We start from the raw sequence: 22,535 nt of genomic DNA, 5'->3' as shown, positions 1-22,535 counted from the left end.
GGGGGGATGTGGGGTGGGGGATGTGGGGTGGGGTGGGGGATGTGGGGTGGGAGGGTGGGGGATGTGGGCGTGGGGGATGTGGGGTGGGAGGGTGGGGGATGTGGGGGATGTGGGGTGGGAGGGTGGGGGATGTGGGGTGGGAGGGTGGGGGATGTGGGCGTGGGGGATGTGGGCGTGGGAGGGTGGGGGATGTGGCCGTGGGGGATGTGGGGTGGGGGGGTGATGTGTGCTGGGGGGGGGGGTGGATGTGGTTGTGGGTGATGTGTGGTGGGGGGGTGGGATGATGTGGGCTGGGGGGGGGGTGATGTTGTGGGGGGGGGGTGATGTTGTGGGGGGGGGTGAGGGGGGGATGAGGGGGGGGGGAGTGGATGAGGAGGGAGGGGGGGGAGTGGATGAGGAGGGAGGGGGGGGAGTGGATGGGGAGGGGGTGAGGGGGGGATGAGGGGGGGGGGAGTGGATGAGGAGGGAGGGGGGGAGTGGATGAGGAGGGAGGGGGGGGAGTGGATGGGGAGGGGATGAGGATGGAGGGGATGAGGATGGAGGGGAGGAGGGAGGGGGGGAGTGGATGAGGAGGGAGGGGGGGAGTGGATGAGGAGGGAGGGGGGGGAGTGGATGGGGAGGGGATGAGGATGGAGGGGATGAGGATGGAGGGGAGGAGGGAGGGGGGGAGTGGATGAGGAGGGAGGGGGGGAGTGGATGAGGAGGGAGGGGGGGGAGTGGATGGGGAGGGGATGAGGATGGAGGGGATGAGGATGGAGGGGAGGAGGGAGGGGGGGAGTGTATGAGGAGGGGGGGAGTGTATGAGGAGGGGGGGAGTGTATGAGGAGGGGGGGAGTGTATGAGGAGGGGGGGAGTGTATGAGGAGGGGGGGAGTGTATGAGGAGTGGGGGGTGAGTGTATGAGTAGGGGGGGGAGGGGATGAGGATGGAGGGGGGGAGGGGATGAGGATGGAGGGGGGGAGGGGATGAGGAGGGGGGGAGTGGATGAGGAGGGGGGGAGGGGATGAGGAGGGGGGGAGGGGATGAGGAGGGGGGGAGGGGATGAGGAGGGGGGGAGGGGATGAGGAGTGGGGGGTGAGTGTATGAGGAGGGGGGGGAGTGTATGAGGAGGGGGGAGGGGATGATGAGGGGGGGAGTGGATGAGGGGGGGAGTGGATGAGGAGGGGATGAGGAGGGGGGGAAGAGGGGATGAGGAGGGGGGGAAGAGGGGATGAGGAGGGGGGGAAGAGGGGATGAGGAGGGGGGGAAGAGGGGATGAGGAGGGGGGGAAGAGGGGATGAGGAGGGGGGGAAGAGGGGATGAGGAGGGGGGGGAAGAGGGGATGAGGAGGGGGGGGAAGAGGGGATGAGGAGGGGGGGAAGAGGGGATGAGGAGGGGGGGGAAGAGGGGATGAGATGGGGGGAAGAGGGGATGAGATGGGGGGGGGGAGGGGATGAGATGGGGGGAAGAGGGGATGAGGAGGGGGGGAAGAGGGGATGAGGAGAGGGGATGAGGAGGGGGGGGGAAGAGGGGATGAGATGGGGGGGGGGGAGGGGATGAGATGGGGGGGGAAGAGGGGATGAGATGGGGGGGGGGAGGGGATGAGATGGGGGGGGAAGAGGGGATGAGGAGGGGGGGAAGAGGGGATGAGGAGAGGGGATGAGGAGGGGGGGGGAAGAGGGGATGAGATGGGGGGAAGAGGGGATGAGATGGGGGGAAGAGGGGATGAGATGGGGGGAAGAGGGGATGAGGAGGGGGGGGAAGAGGGGATGAGATGGGGGAAGAGGGGATGAGATGGGGGGAAGAGGGGATGAGATGGGGGGGGGGGGAGGGGATGAGGAGGGGGGGGAGGGGATGAGGAGGGGGTTTGAGTGGATGAGGAGGGGGGGAGAGGGGATGAGGAGGGGATGGAGTGGATGAGGAGGGAGGGTGAGTGGTTGAGGGGGGGGGAGGGGATGAGGAGGGGGGGTAGGGGATGAGGAGGGGGGGTAGGGGATGAGGAGGGGGGGTGAGTGGAGGAGGGGGGGGGTGAGTGGAGGAGGGGGGGGTGAGTGGAGGAGGGGGGGGGTGAGTGGAGGAGGGGGGGGTGAGTGGATGAAGGGGGTGGGTGAGTGGATGAGTATGGCCCCGGATGAGCACCATGCGGTGGAGGAGAGGAGCGGTGGAGCGGGTGGTGGTAATGTTTTTTTTTTCTCCGGATGAGCACCATGCGGTGGAGGAGGGAGGCGGGTGGTGGTAATGGGGTATTTTTTGATCCATGCGGTGGAGGTGAGGAGCGGGGGGTGGTGTTAATGGCGTGTTTTTTACTCCGGATAAGCACCATGCGGTGGAGGAGAGGAGCGGGGGGGCGGGTGGTGTTAATGGGGTATTTTTTGCTCCGGATAAGCACCATGCGGTGGAGGAGAGGAGCGGGGGGGCGGGTGGTGTTAATGGGGTATTTTTTGCTCCGGATAAGCACCATGCGGTGGAGGAGAGGAGCGGGGGGTGTTGTTAATGGCGTGTATTTTACTCCGGATGAGCAGGATGCGGTGGAGGTGAGGAGCGGGGGGGGGGGGGGGGTTAATGGCGTCTTTCAGGCTCCGGATGAGGACCATGCGCTGGAGGTGAGGAGCGGGGGGTATGGGTGTGGATGAACACCATGCGGTGGGCGTTGTGGAGGTGAGGACCGGGGGGGGGGGGTGGTGTTTGGGGGGGGTTAATGGTGTCCGTGGTGGAGGTGAGGAGCGGGGGGGGGGGGGTTAATAATGGTGTCCGTGGTGGAGGTGAGGGGGGGGGGGGGTGTTAATGGCAAGTCAGTATGGCTCCGGATGAGCACCATGCGGTGGAGGTGATGAGCGGGGGGGGGGGGGGTGTTTAATGGTGGTTAATGCTGAGTCGGTAGCCCTGGAGCAGAGTGTGGGGTGGGGGTGTGCGAGGGTGGTGTTTTGAAGAGGCGGTGTGTGGATGTGGGTGTATTTATAGAGAGAAGAGTATTTATAGAGAGAAGAGTCTGTACCTGATTGTTAGAAGGTGGTGAGGTAGCAGGTGGTCAGGGTTGTCCCAAAAAAGTTTCAAATCTGTCAGTTGTGCAAATGTCTCAGAGCAGTTAGGGTTAGGTGCAGCGATTCCCAAAGCTCAGTGAGGGGTGGTAGAGTGTGTCAGTGGTGTAGCTCAGTGAGGGGTGTGACAGTGTGTCAGTGTTGTTGGCCTTAGACCAATGAGAGGTGTGCGGGGGCGGGCATGGTGCGGGGTGCTGGCCGCAGACCAATGACAGGTGTGCGGGGGCGGGCATGGTGCGGGGGGGCGGGCATGGCCGACCAATGACAGGTGTGCGGGGGCGGGCATGGTGCGGGGGCGGGCATGGCCTGAGGCGGAGTGACAGGCCAAAGGTGCAATGGCATTGTCCCTAGGGACACCGGACATCCAGCAGGCAGGCATGCATGCAGGCAGGCAAACATACAGTGCTTTCACTAATATAGTATAAGATATATATATATATATATATATATATATATATATATATATATATATATATAAATTACAAGTCAGAAACTTGTGTATATATATATATATATATATACAGTGTTCGACAAACCTATACATTTGCTCGCCCCGGGCGAGTGGATTTAACCCCCGGGCGAGTAAATATTGGCCCAAGCAGCACACGTTTGGTACTAGGTGGCGAGTAGATTTTTTTTGTGTGGCGAGTAGATTTTTTGGTGATTTGTCAACCACTATATATATATATATATATATATATGGCTAAGGATGTCTGCAACAATCTAGTGTTTATAGGGGGGAAAAATACTGTTCTCAAGCGGTCACCCATCACAGTACTTACCGCGCTTGATGTCGCTTAACTTTGGTAAGATGAGAACCAATGTGTTCAACATGGTATGGCCATTGCCAACAAAAGTATTAATATTTTGTAATATAAATCAAAGCGTTGGGTAATGATTATAAGATCGCGATGCGGTTGTATAAAAAAACTGACAAATTGGGTAGATACTTATTATTTGAAATTGGGATTCCCCCTAAGGGGTGGCGTGTATCCGGCACTAACTGGTGTTAATCAAATGTACAATGTGAAGAAACCCCAACGTATCAATTACAGAAGGGTGGGGCTAGCAGGGAATAGGTAATTGTATAGATGTAAGAAAGAAAGAGTCCCTTGGTGCTGCACTAAGATGACACCCTTAAGTGAAAATTAAGACTAGTTTTATTTAAATCAATTAAAAATATATATGTGTTGGGGTTGACGCAAAAAGAACTATGAATCAAAATATAATAAAAACAACTAAAACGTGGAGAGGCGCGAATACTGATTTTAGACGCAACAGAATCTTGGTACAGTATATCACTGTTTAAATAATACATATGATTGTAGTTATACAATTGAATTCACTACAACACTTAGTGAGTCCAGTAGATCTGAATATCTGTCTAAATGTGGTACATGAATACACCAGCAGCCCCAAAACTTATTGGGTGCATCAAATAGTATATGAAAATATTTACAGGTATTATATATCTTATTTGTTATACTTCAATAGCAGTGTACCCCGGTATTAACCACCTCCGGTATCTAGACTCGAGTACATTTAACCCTTGATCTGTACTACAGATCTGATTTAGAGTAGAAACAGTTCAATTGATTCACTGACCAGATTTGTAGGTTCTGTTGGAGTTGAACCTCAGATCTGTAATGTTTCTGCAACGGCCTTTAATATAATTCAATTATTATTGATACAGCTCTACAAATTCTATGATGTAGAACTTTTTAGCCTGTGGTCATCTTTGGTATGGTGGATAATTAATATTTGCCACCTGAAACATTGATATTTTAGGAAAAACTACTATTGAATATATATTGTATTCAGTCAGAGCGTTCTGCTTCCCACGATTGAAGGCTCCCAAAACGCTCTGACTCACCACCGCAGCCGCCTCTCCGACTAAGCCAGCGCCACCAGGAAGTGACGCCTGACGTACCCTACATACGTTTCACGGGGTTGGCTTTATCGGGGGGTCTTAGTCGGAGAGGCGGCTGTGGTGGTGAGTCAGTGCGTTTTATGCCATGCTCTCCGTCGCGCGCCAACTATAAACACGGTCCTACCTGGTTACAGACTGGCTTGTGCCTCAGTCCCGGCTTGTTAAGGATTAGCTCCAGCTGTTTGCGGTTAAAGTTGGACACTCCAATGGATCTGACCAGACCTGCATCTTTGCACTGCTCCAGAGCCTGTGAGAGTAATAACACTTTACAGCAGTTTTCTTCATACGTAATAGGGCACGAGTGGCCAACTTCGGCCCTCAAGGGCCACCAATAGCTCAGGTTTTAAGGATATCAGTTTTTGATTGAGCCACCTGTGCTGAAGCAGGGATTTCCTTAAAACCTAACCTGTTGCTGGCCCTTGAGGACTGGAGTTGGCCACTCCTGTACTAGAGCACTACAATAAAACTGGGAATGTGTGTGTTAATTTAGTTATTGACTGGCAACAGTTGTTTGGAGGTAGGTTGTCCCTCCTCCCAGAGCTCACCCCTCCCCACCTTTTTAACTTGGGAGGTTCTAGCATTTTGCTGAATGGACAGGACTCACTGTGGTTGTTTCCCCTCATACAGAGGTAAAGGGAAGGGTTCACAGTGTAGTGCTAGGACCTGCATTAATTTTGGTTATACCTTGACGTGTTATGCAGGCTTATGACGCTTTGGCCAAAGGGTTTAACTAAATAACCAAGTAAATATTATTATTATTGAAGTATTTAAACTTTATACTTATTACTTTATATGTTTGTCAATTGGATGCAGCATTGGGCTCCCCCTGTCTTTTGTTCACTACAATAAAACAGCAGATCCCAATTGTCTAAGTTCTTGAACTGGTTGGATGACATTTCAGAAAAGATATATATATAGATACACAATATAGATGGGACAGGCCCTTTAATATGGGTCTATATGTATATATACATATCATATTTACCAATAATCCCGGTTTGCTGGTCAGACCCATATTAAAGGGCCTGTCCCATCTATATTGTGTCCTTGGCTGGGTCCTTTGCTGCTCAGAGATGATAATCCAGATCTATCCTGCTTCTGCAGTGCAGCATCTGATCTCCCTCTGGTGACCTGTCCTCCAGCAGCTTTTCAGAAGCCAGGAAGGTGGGGGAGGCAGCCTCCATTTAGGGAAGAGAGTCTACTTGACACTCTCTGAAGACAAATCCCTGCCCCCACATGCCCACTGACAGCCCCCCCCGCATACCCTCTGACTTCTCCCCACAGATATCACCTGACTGACCCCTATACCACCTGACTGCTCCCACACCACATGACTGCCCCCATTCAGTGGCGCAGAAAAGCATGCAAAAGGCCCCGGCTCTTTCTTACTGCACATGTGCGATTGGCTCTTTCCTACTGTGCATGCGCGATCGGCTCTTTCCTATTGCGCATGCGCGATTGGTGCTTTCCTATTGCGCATGCGCGATCGGCTCTTTCCTCACAGGAACAATGTAAACAGTAATACCTACACACGTAGATAATAACAACCTTTACTGAACATATATCACAGTACTCTGTAACACACAGTATATATGTACAGTATATGTCACGGCATACAGTACACCAATGAAGTGTCCTCAAAGTACATTGGGTGCCAGGTACCAATACCCTGATGTCCTTCTCCCAATATTACGCCCCACCCAAAAGTGTAGGAGATAGTGCTATTCTGTGGAGTGTTGGTGTACTTAGCTGACTTAGCTACAGGGATCTGCCGATCCAGCGACGTCGTCTGCGATGGCGTCCGCCTCCACGTGGGGTGAATTCCGGCGTGGATAATATCACCATACAGAGTCTCTTACATGGAGGTGGTCTGGTTCCAGACTACAGGCCGCAATCACTGTTTGGCGTCTTCACTGTGTCCCTGACACCACACATTAAAATGGGGAAGCGTCCCTAGCTAAGAGGGCCTTCCCTGAAGCAACCACAAGCTACTGTGAGTCGATCCTAGCTGGGGCCTAAGGGGGGAGATCTGGCCTAGTCCAGGGAAGCACTGCTCCCTGGACACTACCTGCTCCTCTGAGGTCCCTCTTTTCCGACTGGCGTGGTCTCCTGAGTGCGCCAAATATCGACAATCTGAGGACCCTATTGGCTATAACAGCCCATGTGCTGTGCAGCCCCTGAGGCTGCTGGAAATTGTAGTCCCAGCAGAGCCTTGGGTGTAATGGCTGCCGCTTGCCAGGCCTGCTGCACGTGCGTGAGGAGTAACAAGATGGCCACCGCACTTACAAACCTACTGTGCATGCGCAAACTGCACTGTGCATGCGGTGCCACATTCAAGATGTCGGCACCCTGCAACGGGAGCCGCTGGCGACTCGCTCGCCTCCCCAATCTGCCCTGCTCTCATCACACCTCACGGCACCCGGCGGACGCAACCGTGGCCCTCCGCAGCAACCGGTGGTAAGGGGAAGCCGACGGGGATACCTATAGGGGAGACCTGGCCACACACAGTAGGAAAGAGCCGATCGCACATGCACAGTAGGAAAGAAACGATCGCACATGCACTGTAGGAAAGAGACGATCGCACATGCACAGTAGGAAAGAGACGATCGCACATGCACTGTAGGAAAGAGACGATCGCACATGCACAGTAGGAAAGAGACGATCGCACATGCACTGTAGGAAAGAGCCGATCGCGGATGCACAGTAGGAAAGAGCTGATCGCACATGCACAGTAGGAAAGAGATGATCACACATGCACAGTAAGAAAGAGCCGATCGCACATGCACAGTAGGAAAGAGATGATCGCACATGCACTGTAGGAAAGAGACGATCGCACATGCACTGTAGGAAAGAGACGATCGCACATGCACAGTAGGAAAGAGACGATCGCACATGCACTGTAGGAAAGAGACGATCGCGGATGCACAGTAGGAAAGAGCTGATCGCACATGCACAGTAGGAAAGAGATGATCACACATGCACAGTAAGAAAGAGCCGATCGCACATGCACTGTAGGAAAGAGACGATCGCACATGCACAGTAGGAAAGAGCCGATCGCGGATGCACAGTAGGAAAGAGACAATCGCACATACACAGTAGGAAAGAGATGATCACACATGCACAGTAGGAAAGAGCCGATCGCACATGCACAGTAGGAAAGAGCCGATCGCGGATGCACAGTAGGAAAGAGCCGATCGCACATGCACAGTAGGAAAGAGATGATCGCACATGCACTGTAGGAAAGAGCCGATCGCACATGCACAGTAGGAAAGAGCTGATCGCAAATGCACAGTAGGGAAGAGCCGATCGCACATACACAGTAGGAAAGAGCCGATCGCACATGCACAGTAGGAAAGAAACGATCGCACATGCACTGTAGGAAAGAGACGATCGCACATGCACAGTAGGAAAGAGACGATCGCACATGCACTGTAGGAAAGAGACGATCGCACATGCACAGTAGGAAAGAGACGATCGCACATGCACTGTAGGAAAGAGCCGATCGCGGATGCACAGTAGGAAAGAGCTGATCGCACATGCACAGTAGGAAAGAGATGATCACACATGCACAGTAAGAAAGAGCCGATCGCACATGCACAGTAGGAAAGAGATGATCGCACATGCACTGTAGGAAAGAGACGATCGCACATGCACTGTAGGAAAGAGACGATCGCACATGCACAGTAGGAAAGAGACGATCGCACATGCACTGTAGGAAAGAGCTGATCGCACATGCACAGTAGGAAAGAGATGATCACACATGCACAGTAAGAAAGAGCCGATCGCACATGCACTGTAGGAAAGAGACGATCGCACATGCACAGTAGGAAAGAGCCGATCGCGGATGCACAGTAGGAAAGAGACAATCGCACATACACAGTAGGAAAGAGATGATCACACATGCACAGTAGGAAAGAGCCGATCGCACATGCACAGTAGGAAAGAGCCGATCGCGGATGCACAGTAGGAAAGAGCCGATCGCACATGCACAGTAGGAAAGAGATGATCGCACATGCACTGTAGGAAAGAGCCGATCGCACATGCACAGTAGGAAAGAGCTGATCGCAAATGCACAGTAGGGAAGAGCCGATCGCACATACACAGTAGGGAAGAGCCGATCGCGGATGCACAGTAGGAAAGAGCCGATCGCGGATGCACCGTAGGAAAGAGTCGATCGCGGATGCACCGTAGGAAAGAGCCGATCGCAGATGCACCGTAGGAAAGAGCCGATCGCGGATGCACCGTAGGAAAGAGCCGATCGCACATGCACAGTAGGAAAGAGCCGATCGCACATGCACAGTAGGGAAGAGCTGATCGCACATGCACAGTAGGGAATAGATGATCGCGGATGCACAGTAGGAAAGAGCTGATCGCACATGCACAGTAGGAAAGAGCTGATCGCGGATGCACAGTAGGAAAGAGACGATCGCACATGCACAGTAGGAAAGAGCTGATCGCGGATGCACAGTAGGAAAGAGCCGATCGCGGATGCACAGTAGGAAAGAGCCGATCGCAGATGCACCGTAGGAAAGTGCCGATCGCACATGCACAGTAGGAAAGAGCTGATCGCACATACACAGTAGGAAAGAGCCGATCGCACATGCACAGTAGGGAAGAGCCGATCGCGGATGCACCGTAGGAAAGAGCCGATCGCACATGCACAGTAGGAAAGAGCTGATCGCACATACACAGTAGGGAAGAGCTGATCGCGGATGCACAGTAGGAAAGAGCCGATCGCGGATGCACCGTAGGAAAGAGCCGATCGCGGATGCACCGTAGGAAAGAGCCGATCGCGGATGCACCGTAGGAAAGAGCCGATCGCGGATGCACCGTAGGAAAGAGCCGATCGCACATGCACAGTAGGGAAGAGCTGATCGCGGATGCACAGTAGGAAAGAGCCGATCGCGGATGCACCGTAGGAAAGAGCCGATCGCGGATGCACCGTAGGAAAGAGCTGATCGCACATGCACAGTAGGGAAGAGCTGATCGCGGATGCACAGTAGGAAAGAGCCGATCGCACATGCACAGTAGGGAAGAGCTGATCGCGGATGCACCGTAGGAAAGAGCCGATCGCACATGCACAGTAGGGAAGAGCTGATCGCGGATGCACAGTAGGAAAGAGCTGATCGCGCATGCACTGTAGGAAAGAGCCGATCGCGGATGCACCGTAGGAAAGAGCCGATCGCGGATGCACCGTAGGAAAGAGCCGATCGCACATGCACAGTAGGAAAGAGCTGATCGCACATGCACAGTAGGGAAGAGCTGATCGCGGATGCACAGTAGGAAAGAGCTGATCGCACATGCACAGTAGGAAAGAGCTGATCGCGGATGCACAGTAGGAAAGAGACGATCGCACATGCACAGTAGGAAAGAGCTGATCGCGGATGCACAGTAGGAAAGAGCTGATCGCGGATGCACAGTAGGAAAGAGCTGATCGCGGATGCACAGTAGGAAAGAGCTGATCGTGGATGCACAGTAGGAAAGAGACGATCGCGGATGCACAGTAGGAAAGAGCCAATCGCACATGCACAGTAGGAAAGAGCTGATCGCGGATGCACAGTAGGAAAGAGCTGATCGCACATGCACAGTAGGGAAGAGCTGATCGCGGATGCACAGTAGGAAAGAGACGATCGCACATGCACAGTAGGAAAGAGCTGATCGCGGATGCACGGTAGGAAAGAGCTGATCGTGGATGCACAGTAGGAAAGAGACGATCGCGGATGCACAGTAGGAAAGAGCCGATCGCACATGCACAGTTGGAAAGAGCTGATCGCACATACACAGTACGAAAGAACCAATCGCACATGGTGGTCCTTGCGGACTGAGTTTGAGACCCCCGCTGTATACAAACACCTGCTCATATTGCTTTTATTCCGGAGCACCCACCTCCCACGTCTCACGCAGATCTGTGTTGTGATAAAGAAACCGTCCGTTTTCATCCACAGGCATCAGCTCATCCCCCGGCTAAAAAACCCCAAAGAAAAATGAACAAAATCAAAATGGTTTACGAAAAAAAATCATAGGAAGAGAAAAACAGGGACCACTCACATGGTCCTACACGTGGGCTGTGCATCGATGTTTTCGGCCCTACCGTGGGCCCTAATCTCCCAGTGTAGGGCCGAAATGTTGACGTTCGAGTAGACCCAAGTTCAAGTCTCTCCCTTCATATGACCCAACCAGGCCACTTACAGCTGCATTTTGCCGCCGTGGCAAGTTTATCAGCACTAAATGTGAGTGTTCCTCCTCCTTCAGCGAGTAACTACTCTAGTAAAAACATCCATTCATCCTCGAAAACCTGGAGGGCACCGGGATGAGTCCGTTCAACTCACATGTTCTCTGGTGACAATGGTCATTTCCATGTAAGCGCTTAAAAAGCTTTTGTTGGGAGCAGTGGTGGATTTCCCATTAGGCCCAGGCTTACGGCGGCAACATTTTGGGGCGGCAAAAGTTTACGCCCCCATAAGCATTTGCTGCGCTCTCTGGCCTATCGGAGCTAATGGGAATGCACTTACATGTGTCTGCCGCCCCCTCCATCTCCTTTGGAATCCCTGCGTCAAATGACGTCGCGGTCGCCCCAACGTGACGCCACTCAGCGTCTTGTTGCCATGGCTACGTGATGGCGTGATGTCAAATGATGAAGCTTAACCATGGCAACGCAATGCCACGTGCCGTCACATTGATGACATCAACGGCGTCATTTGACACAAGGGTTACAAAGTGCCTTGGGGCGGCGGATTTTCAAAACCGGCCGCTGGCTGGGAGTCATCAAACCGCGATCTACGGTTCCGCCGCCAAATCGCCAAAACCCGCCACTAAAGCCAATCGCAGATATCGCTGATGTGGCCACGATAACGCAGAAAGCACGTTAATGACTCCTGCCCGTTATGCTACCATTATTTTAAAAACAAAACAATAAAACAAAAAACATTGTGCATGAACAATTTCTCTGTGTGTACAACAGTTTTCACAAACAGCCTTACCGCAAATAAGTTAGGTGAAGATTGTATAAACACTTCACCGCGTTTGGTTGCTAAGGAGACATTAAAAGATTTAAAAAATATATATTTTAAAATGCTTACCGTATTTGAGCCTCTATTTTGTGTGTGTGTGTGCTTTGGGGTTGGTTCTGCATTAAGTCTATTAAATGAAGTGGATTATTTTTTAAATAATGTTCATAATAAGTTTTTATTAATCAATTATTAATCGATAAAACTAAATTCCATTGGGGTCATTAGTAACATTGTATTTATAAATGATTTATTAAGTAAACTTATAAACACAGATTTTTTAGGAAGCTTTATTAATAACGGTATTATTAACCCAGGTTCACCACAATACAGCTGGTAATATATATATATATATATATATATATATATATATATATATATATATATATATATATATATATATATATATATATATATATATTCTAAGAAATAAGAAGCGCACGCTCCATAGTGTACAAAGATAACAAAAAGTTATTTCATGGATAAAAAAACAATTACTCACTTACAAGACATAAGTTAAAAACTCGCAATGTATTGAAAATGTTGCTTGTTCCAGTCTACAGGAGAAGTTACCTTCAGTTCGAGTGGCATGTGAATAATGAACAGATCCATGTAATCCAGCTGGAGGTCCTGCAGGGATTTCTCCAACGCAGGACGAACGTGCTGAGGGACGTGGAACGTGCTCCAGAGCTGAAATAGGACATATAGAAGTTGGTAAATAACAGACGAGTCGGTCACAGTGGAATCCTCTCTGCATGGATGGACATAGAAACATGGGAATGAATTGCAGACAATGATCATCTAGCCCGGCTACTCTGGAAATGTAATTTGTAACAGTGAAACTCTGGTCTTTTTCCTACCTAGGTTTCAGTATTTAGTCTATTATTTATAGCAGAAAATAATGGCAGAGACACCTTTACGTAAATTAGGCATTAAGGTGGCACTGGTTTCGTAGCATGTCTCTGCCTGTTTCTGGGCTTGGAAGTTATTACTTGTGGAATAAGAACTTCTGGTCCACCTATAAAGTAATGTTTTGCTCCCAGTTAGTACCTTACTTAATACACCTAATTACTTTTACTTCTATTATTATATGTTTCTAAAACACGTAATAAGGGTCTGGTCCATGTATCTATTACATTTTAAGCTCATGTATATTCCTTAATGTTTGCCCTGAGTTTCCTCATTCAGGCTTCGTGGTCTGATCCATTGTACTCATATATCTTTCTTTCTGGAAAATACTTACCTCTTGTTCTTTATAGGAAGCAAATGTATAGATAGATAACTCCATGGATTTGTCAGCTTACCTTCCCAGTGTAGAACAGGTCCTCTCTCCTCACTGTCCCATCTGCAATCTTTGCCCTTATAGCCCGGCCAACCTCTGGCTCGTTGCCATAAATGAAGGCACAATCAATATGGCGATATCCAACTTCAATGGCCACCTTTGTAGCCTCCTCTGCCAGACTCTTAGGGAACTGAGAACACATAAAATAACTTAATGTAATAATTGGGGTCTCTTGATGCACTTTATCAAAAACATGTCTAAAAAGAAATATGGTATTCCCAGCACAAGTGCAAAGACTGCCCAAGGCAAATTATATTGTGTTTGCCTCAATTTTCGTTACCACTTGGCTTATGATCAGTAGTGACTGTCAACGTTACTATAACAGTATTTATCATCAATGGTTTCCATCATCATGCATGAACTTGGAGTTATACTAATTTATACAGTATGCACAGGGTACAGCAAACACATCATATTAAAATCACCTGAACTACAAATGACTATAGTAATTATTACTGAAATTATAGGAAATATTACCCGAAAAGACACCCACAACACGTACTACTTAACGAACACATACTACATTTTCTGCTAGCTGTCACTGACTGGTCACCAGGGTTACCAGCCACAAACATGATTGTGTTGCTAAATGGTGTACAAATTGTCACTAGTAGAATAGTATGCAAGGTACAAAGAATTTACGTGACATTTATGTAAAATAGTATTACAATATCATACATCACACATTAAACTACAAGCATAAGTCACTTTTGTGTGCCATGAATGCATCAAAATGATCTTGAAGTTAATTCTTAGTGCATCCATCTGTATAAAAATTGTCATTCTGTTCAAGCTTCATCCATTAGTAGTTTTTCCCATTAAAGCTGCAGACCAAGCAATATCCTACATGTGCGTTTTTTTAAATAAATCATTTCTGTAGTATGAGAAAATATTTGTAGCATTTAAAAAAAACAAAAAAACACGGTGAATTACATGTTTAATGTACTGTATTATAATTTAACAAGCATTTTTAGTTTCTATAGCAACCATTTACAACATCACATCCCCTTTCTCTTCTGAAACAGCCTCTGGCACACCCCTTTTTGAGCCCTGCCCTCTCTCTCCAGCAGTGCACCTATTGTATCTATTGACTGCCTGGTCACATGATCTTCCCCACAGAATTTTGCATCTTTGGTCCTCTTCTGCGGCACTGACAGACATTTCGTGAACCCCCGAGCCGAATCTTCGCCGATTGATCACAGGAGAACGGGTCGATCGGCAACTTAGCTAATTACTTATCATTGTGTAGATTGCATTGATGAACATATTAAAGGTAAAAAATAAAAAAAATGTAAAAAAAAAAACCTTGCAGTTTGGACTGCTGCTTTAAATAATTAATACATTTCATTAATGGTATGATAGTAAATAAAAAATATAAATATACTTTCATCTAAATACCAAGACAGAGAATAAAAAGATAAAGAACAGAAAAATGAATGTCTTCCTAATTTAAGTGCAGATATCTCTTAAATATATTTTAAGTTAGGTTTTATTAAGACGTGACATATTTATGTGCATATATTTTATTTATGATGCGTTCCATACAAATATTAATACGATGTTCACAATACGATGCCGCTCGTGCCGAAAACAAATGACCTTAAGTCAATTCGAAAGGGCCACAGTGCACGCGTGCATGAAAGAGTTGGCGCTGCGCAAACTTCAGGATACAAATGAATTTGTTTTTACAGCACGAGGGCCGGGTCATGTGAGCGGTTCAGCCAATGAGGGTGAACCACCGCTCACGTGACGTCACGCCCCATGGCTCACCCTCACCACGCCCCCATCGCGCAACCCTGCAGGCCACAGATCTCTTGAAGTGCAGGTGCGCGTGACGTCACGTGCTTGGTTGCGAGCGCGTGCCTACTACTGTATGTACGTGGCCTAAAGGACATACGATTAAATGGATTTGTTGGGTCATAAAATATCGCAATGATCTAACCCAGGGGTGCTCAACTCCAGTCCTCAAGCCCCCCCAACAGGTCAGGTTTTCAGGATATCCCAGCTTCAGCACAGGTGGCTCAATTTGAGCCACCTGTGCTGAAGCAGGGACCGATTGAGCCACCTGTGCTGAAGTAGTGATATCCTGAAAACCGGACCTGTTGGGGGAGCTTGAGGACTGGAGTAACCCATTCAGAACTTTAAGGGGCCACTGCCGGCCTCTTCAGCACCACATGGGGTTAATTGATTTCAGTTTATGACTCCCAACAAATTCTTTTTCCTTATTACATTGTTTCTATTATCACCAAGCTCCTCTCCCTTCCCAGTTTAATTCCTCTTGTTACAATTACATGTTTCTGGGCAGAAGGCCTGGAAAGAAGATACTAGGTATGTCTCTTCTCTGCTGGTATCACAGATTTAGCCAGTTGTGTCAAAATTATCCCTTAATACTGTAGTTTGGGTCAATTATTCCTTCCCACACACAGTCGAGCAGCAGAACAGCAAATGTTTGGTTGCAAGTGATTATAATTAATCAATGTCACTCCCTTTTAATATTTTCTCCAATCGCTTTTCTCTAAAAAGGGATTCATTTGTAGTATTCCCCAAGAATCTGGTTTGTTCTTGGAGATCACAGCTCTTCAACAGGTGGCCCCGTGAACCAAATGTGGCTCATGAAGGACTTTGCTGTTAGAGTTGCCAGGTGGCTTCTCCAAAAATACAGGACACAATGGTGCTTTCATGCCTTCGAGACACCGCCCCCTCTCACCTCTCCGCTCCATGCTGTTTCCTTCTCTCCTTGGCCCCACCCCCAGGGCTCCTGACACCTCCTCCTGACTGGCTGCCTTACCCAGCAGCAGCCAATAAGGATGGAGGAAGCTGCCCCGCCCTCTAGGCAACAGCCCTGCTCTCCCTGAAATCCCGCGGCCCCCCAAGCCGGTCAGGTCATTATGTCCGGAGAGGTAATACCGACACATACATGTATAGTATTAGCTCTCATTTCTTACTGGACAGAGTGTCCAAATACAGGACAGTCCGGTTCAATACTGGACACCTGGCAACCCCACTTACTGTGGCCCTTTCACGGACTCTCGCCTCCTGCTAATTTCATACTCGCTGCTTAGGCCGCTAAGTGGCATTTTCCCACAAACTCACTTGTAAGTTAAAGAGGCAATTTATGCGGGCACATTTTTGCAGGGTTTTTTTTAATATACCATTGAAGTAGGTGGGTCTCCTGAGCTGAACCCCGTAAATTTCAGTTCCAAGGACCCCCCTGCTTCCGGAAGTACTTACCTACTTTAGGGGGTGCCAGTAGTAGTATTGGCCCGTGTAACACAGAGCTTTAAAAAGCAGGGAGATACCGGCACCCCCTACACAAGTAAGTACCTCTGGAGGCAGGGGGTCCCTGCAGCTGAAATTAATGGGGTTCAGCTTTGGAGCCCCTTCCCCTGCTTCAACTCTATGTACAGACAATAAAACCCACAAAAAAATTCACCTGCTTGGATTGCGCCTTTAAGATTATGTAAATGCATAAGGTACAGATGTTATAAAAGCTAGCAAAATGTTGAAATATAATAAGTCTTTAAAGCAGCAAAAATTCTATATGGTTTAAAAAAAGAAATAAAATCAGTTCTATAGAATTAGATAATACTGTCTGCATTTTTTCAAAACTCCTAATGCCATCTTTAATGATTTTTTAAATGTACTGATCATCCTTTGGTTGCTGCAGGAACCGTTTAGAAAGTCATATCCATTTCCTCTTTTGAAACATGCTCTGACACGCACCTTTTTGAGCCCTGCCCTTTGGCAACAAAGTATCACAAATAGATCTATTGCTGCTTTCCAAGCAGCAGACTGTCTATTACTCTGAAAGCTGTAACACTAACGTGTTAGACTTAGTAATATAATGTTACATATCAGCTGCAGCATATCACTGACTGCATCATAGTCAAAAGGCGTCCATTTCGTTAGGCACACAATCAGGATTTTGACATATTTATAATAGGAGCACCAAATGATTGCCAACTAAGGTAAGCATGTAGAATTATACATTTTCACATGCTTTACACATACAAATAAAATACATTAAAAAAAGGGGGTTAAATGTACTACTTTAAATGTATTTTAAATCTCATTACAATCCGCTTGTGACCCTTCAACTTCTAAATGTTTTCTGATCTGACCCCTTTGGAGAACAATGTGAAGATCTCTGTAGAATGTTTCTCCTTTTCCCCTCTTTGGGGTGCAGTACAAATGTAACTGGATTCCTTAAACAAAAGGAAGCATTCTAAAAGCAAAAATTCACCAGTTTCTTTGGAAATAAAGTTTTCTTTTGAGCGGGGACCACAAGGATCAAAATAAATGTCAAGTAGCTTTCCTGATTTCCACTTTCCCGTCAGAGTATCACTCAGGAGCAGGGCAGAGCACTCTGCCTTCGGGAACTAGGGAAACCTCCTCCTCACTTTTAAAGCTTTACACTCTTCTGCCCCTCCTTACATCTCAGCCCTAATTTCTCGCTATGCACCATCCCGACTCTTACGTTCTTCTCAAGGATGTCTTCTTTCTACCCCCTTTGTATCTAAAGCTCTCTCCCGCCTTAAACCTTTCTCACTTTCTGCCCTGCACCTCTGGAATGCCCTTCCCCTCAGTACCCGACTAGCACCCTCTCTATCCACCTTTAAGACCCACCTAAAGACACATCTGCTTAAAGAAGCATATGAATAGCACTGTGGATAATCCTGGACACATGATACATAAAGCTTGGCCTCCTGCAGATGCACTTACCAGAACTCCCTCCTACTGTCTCTGTACGTTCTCCCTACCTACCAATTAGATTGTAAGCTCCTCAGAGCAGGGACTCCTCTTCCTTAATGTTACTTTTACGTCTGAAGCACTTATTCCCATGATCTGTTATTTATATTATCTGTTATTTATATGACATGTATTACGACAGTGAAGCGCTACGTACATTAATGGCGCTATATAAATAAAGACATACAATACAATACAAGCCAAACATGATAAATTCCAGCTGCCACATGTACAAACTCACGCTGACAATGTACAGGATATACTCAGTCAGTTTGCTAGTGAGATGATCAATTGACCTCTGAAACATCAATTCTACTGCACAGTGTCTCTTCAGCATAGACAGAAAACTAGCACAGTGCATGCAGGCATCTCTAAAACATTGCACAGTGCTTAAAGTGAAGAGTCTGCACTACAACGGCACAATAAGTGTGTCACATTTGTATTTATTATGACACTTCTCAAACCCTTGTTGGGTTTAACAGCTAAAAGTGACACTTCCTGCAGTTCTGCATGTGCTTCTTTGCATGTTTACTCCTAGAACCTAAGGGGAAGGTTCACTAAACTCTGTGATGCGATATGGACAGGGCCGGTTTTAGACGTTTGCCACCTGTAGGGTCTTACCTTTTTTCCGCCCTGGCCTCCTCCTCTTGTAGCGTTGTGATGTCACGTGACAACGTGTTTCCATGACAACGGGACATCATGTTGTCATGGCAAAGCATCACCAGTTGACGTCACGCTGTCATTTGACGCCAAAACACTGCCGGAGGAAGTTAGAGAGCTTTACAGAGGCCAAACGCTCTCCTCCGGCAATCAGTTTAATTGCTGTGGGGTAGAGAGCGGGGCCTGTATAACAGTAGCATTGCGCCCCCGCCCTTGAAATTTGCCCGGGCCTAATAGGCTTATGCGTAAACACGGGCCTGCATGGCACATAACCCAAAGTTATCTAAAACAGGAATATTCCCTGAGTTCTCATCGTATTCATTAAAGCTGCAGTTCAAGCTGCCATTTTAGAAAAATATATATGTTTTTCCCATTCAATATGCGCATCAATACAATCTGCACATTGACAAGTGATTAGCTAAGCTGCAGATCGATCCGTTCTCCTGTAATCGATCGCTTGCTCTGGGTTATTTAATTCAGTTCTTGCACAGCATTCTGGGCAATGTAGTCCTGGAATATGATTGACTGGGCAGTTACTAGATACAATTGGTTCACTGCTAGAGAGAGGTCTCAAGAGCCAGAGCCTATCAGAAGGGGAAAGGGGGCTGTCACTTTGGAAATGCTTCCAATATTAGAAACATTAAAAATGTCTTTAAAACATTTTTTTAAAATGCTACAAGTATTTTCACATAGTACAGAACTGATTTATTAAAAAAACACACACGTATGATATTGCTTGAACTGCTGCTTTAAGCTAATTATGTGCATAAATAACAGCCATAATTGAGCTCATTAGCATAGTCTTAATTGTACATTACTGTTGCGTTAACTTTAAACAATGTGACATTATGTTTTAGGGCTTTTGCTGTAGTGGGGAGAGAGCAGGGTCAAGGAAAGTAATGTCAGAAATGTTATTTAAATCTCACCCATTCAGACACAGCAAAGCCCTATGCACACATGCCGTTCGGCCTCACAGCCCTATGGTTCTCCATAGAATTGGGGCAGATTTAGCTATCACCTACAGTAAATAGTGTAACATTTTATTTCTGCGTTAACGGAGTTTAGTGACTAAGGGATGATATAATAATGCCTCATTTGCATCTCGTTATCACTAACGTCCACTATAGTGAAAGCTATGTCCTTTACGGGAGAAAATAGGACTTAAAGCTGCATTATAAACCAGTAAAAACAGCGTTTCTATCACGGGACTAAATGGAGTTGAATGAGTCCAGGCCTAAATATCTGCAGTAAAACAGCATGTGATGTTTTAGGGACTGGGACGCACCCAGGAAATTGTCTGTGACATGTTGATGCTGCTCTCTAGTTTTCTATCTTTACCATACCTAATAGGGTTTAGCTCCCTTATTATTACCCAATATTAAACATAATGATGTGTCCTTTTTTCAGAAGCCACATCATCTGTTTAGAAGACAGACCAAGATTTCCTAACCTTTCCTCTGCTGCAGATCCCACCCGAATCATTGAATTTTCTAAACAGTTTGGCCCTCTCTTTAATTCCCCCACATCCAAAGAGTTATCCGGGGAATGACTACCTATCTGTAATTGAATTAAACACTCAAATGAGAGCCTACCTTTCTTTCCCTTTTGAATACTTTGTTTTTATTAAGTTTTAAATCAATAAAATAAGAGATGCAGAATACAAATATCAACATCAAACAATAATAAGGCTAACCAATAAAAATGATATAAAACAAAAAAGAGAGGAGAGGAGAGGAGGGGTAAGTTGGGGAGGGGGAGACAAGGGGAGAAGGAGAAGTGGGACTCACTAAGAATTTGTAACCATATTAACACACTATTCCAAAGTAACAACAATATAGTTCCCAAGGAGACCATAACATCATCAAATCTTAACGAGAGCCTACCTTTCTAAAGAGGCATTTAGTTTAGGGTTGCCTGGTACCTGTGTTCTACTTTATTTCATTTATATGGCGCTTTTCTCCCAATGAGCCTGAAAGTCCTTCACAACTACAATATAGCACGCGGTACATATGTGGAGGTCCCGGTCCTGACGAGTTTACTAATCTAAGCTGAGGCACAGGGAGTTAAAATGCTCACGGTACTAAGGAGATGACGGTGAGAATTGAACCAAGCTCTCGTGCTTTACAGTCAGTGTCAGTGGTTTCAGAGGCAGTGCCTTTACCCGCTGTAGCTCACCCCTGTTCTTCCGTCCGTTTTGTACATACAGTTCCCAGATAATTCAAATGTGTGTGTCCTGTGTTTGAAATAGTCTGTACCCTACTTCTGTGATGCACTGAGTACATGAGTGGCGTAAACAAAAAATACTACTAATAGTAATAGTAACATTGGTGAATGGAGAGCAAAATATTACTGATATTATTCATCAAGTTTTTACCAAAGTTCCATTGATTGAGATAATCACCTGAAATCACAGTTTACTATTACATTAGGGTTATAAATAACGTGGAGACATTTGATATTCTTTGCTAATCCCTGTTTTGAAGCTGAAACAAACCACGAAATGACCCATTATTAGGAATGAGGCCACATTCTAGAAGATGAACCTCGCACAGAATGCCATCCCATTCAATGAAAGTGAGTGTTCTCTGGATCATATACATTAGAATACAGGCAGGTTAGATTCATTGTGATCATCTTCACCCCTCACAACAGTGGGTGTATATACTGGATATATATATATGTGTGTGTGTGTGTGTGTGCATGCATAATTTTATCAATAATTTTATTAATCTTTGTATGAAGCACTTTACAGAACAAAAACTGCACCAGATGTATGAAAGCAAACAAATTCCAATAAAAGCAATGAGATTTTGATAAATGCTGTGCAATTCTTTTGTATCAGTTTTGCCCCATTTTTAGCTGCCCCCCCCCCTTCCTACAGGAATAAGTTTATCAACAAAAAAAATCCATATAAACAGACTAGAGGCAAAACTGACAAACACTGGGAAGTGTATATTGACCAGCAAGGAAATAAAGTAACACCCTATACTGTATCTTTCACACTCACCTTTTCTGGGGCATAAGTCCCCAAACCAATCACTGGGATTGTATGCCCATCATTCATCACAATGTGAGAATCTTCCCTGAGCTCCATGTCTTGTTTTTGGCTTCAGGACACGTTAGAGGCCACTTACTGTATGAAGCTCTCTGCTAGGACAGATTAGTCAGTCAACAGATTTATGTGGTTACAGATGGACTTCCAACTCCACCTCCCTCATTCATCTTTGGTGCACAGAATTTGCTAACCCGGAGACATAGCCTCAGATCAACCAATCCAGAGAAAATGACTGAAGAGAATTTGTTTATTAAATGTAATTTGATATCTAGTATTCATTTTTAAAAGGTCTGTCCTACATGATCCATTTTTTATGTCCCAGGGGTCTGCAGAATAATGTAAATTAAATTGTATTAAAGAGCAGTTTGGTTGGGGGGGGGGAGGGGGTGGGGGACACAGAGTGAGCTTAGCTGTTACCCACATGAAGCTAAATGAATACAATATTTGAACCAATGTTACTGTTTTGGGGTGCGTTTTAATGATTGCTGATTAACCCTGTCAGTGCTGGTAAGGCCAGCAATGCCCAGCTCTGAAAATGTAGAAATGATTTGTCGTCTTTTGCAGGTTTTTATGTGTGAGGCCACGTCCGTAGCATGGGAAGCCGCGCTGAGCCGCGCGGACGCTCCGCGCTGAGCCCCTGCATCCTCAATGAGGATGTCTTTAGAGGGGGCTCACGCGAGCGTCTGCAGGCGTGCTGAGGCGTTGGAATTTTCAGCCGACAGCAGAGCCTGTTTCTCAGCGTGCTGTCGGCTGAAAACCTCCAATCACAGCAGCGT

The 22,535-nt window shown here is 47.1% G+C and overlaps 1 protein-coding gene across 1 annotated transcript in view; it reads right to left on the bottom strand.

Moving 5' to 3' along the window:
- The window catches only part of LOC142496125 (prostaglandin-E(2) 9-reductase-like), a 35,152-nt gene extending 13,223 nt beyond the window's left edge, over positions 1 to 21,929 (bottom strand). The window contains exons 1-5 of the mRNA XM_075602550.1: positions 21,712 to 21,929; positions 13,258 to 13,425; positions 12,527 to 12,643; positions 10,833 to 10,910; positions 5,071 to 5,193 (exon numbers count right to left, since the gene is read on the bottom strand). Of these exons, the coding sequence (XP_075458665.1) occupies positions 5,071 to 5,193; positions 10,833 to 10,910; positions 12,527 to 12,643; positions 13,258 to 13,425; positions 21,712 to 21,798 (573 nt within the window). The 5' untranslated portion in view covers positions 21,799 to 21,929. The remainder of the gene's footprint in view (positions 1 to 5,070; positions 5,194 to 10,832; positions 10,911 to 12,526; positions 12,644 to 13,257; positions 13,426 to 21,711) is intronic.
- Positions 21,930 to 22,535: the final 606 nt, after the last annotated feature.

This window comes from Ascaphus truei, chromosome 5 (assembly GCF_040206685.1).
Source record: "Ascaphus truei isolate aAscTru1 chromosome 5, aAscTru1.hap1, whole genome shotgun sequence".
In the NCBI taxonomy this organism is placed as follows: domain Eukaryota; kingdom Metazoa; phylum Chordata; class Amphibia; order Anura; family Ascaphidae; genus Ascaphus; species Ascaphus truei.
The sequence above is the reverse complement of the archived record's forward strand: the minus strand, read 5'-3'. Positions and strand labels throughout refer to the sequence as shown.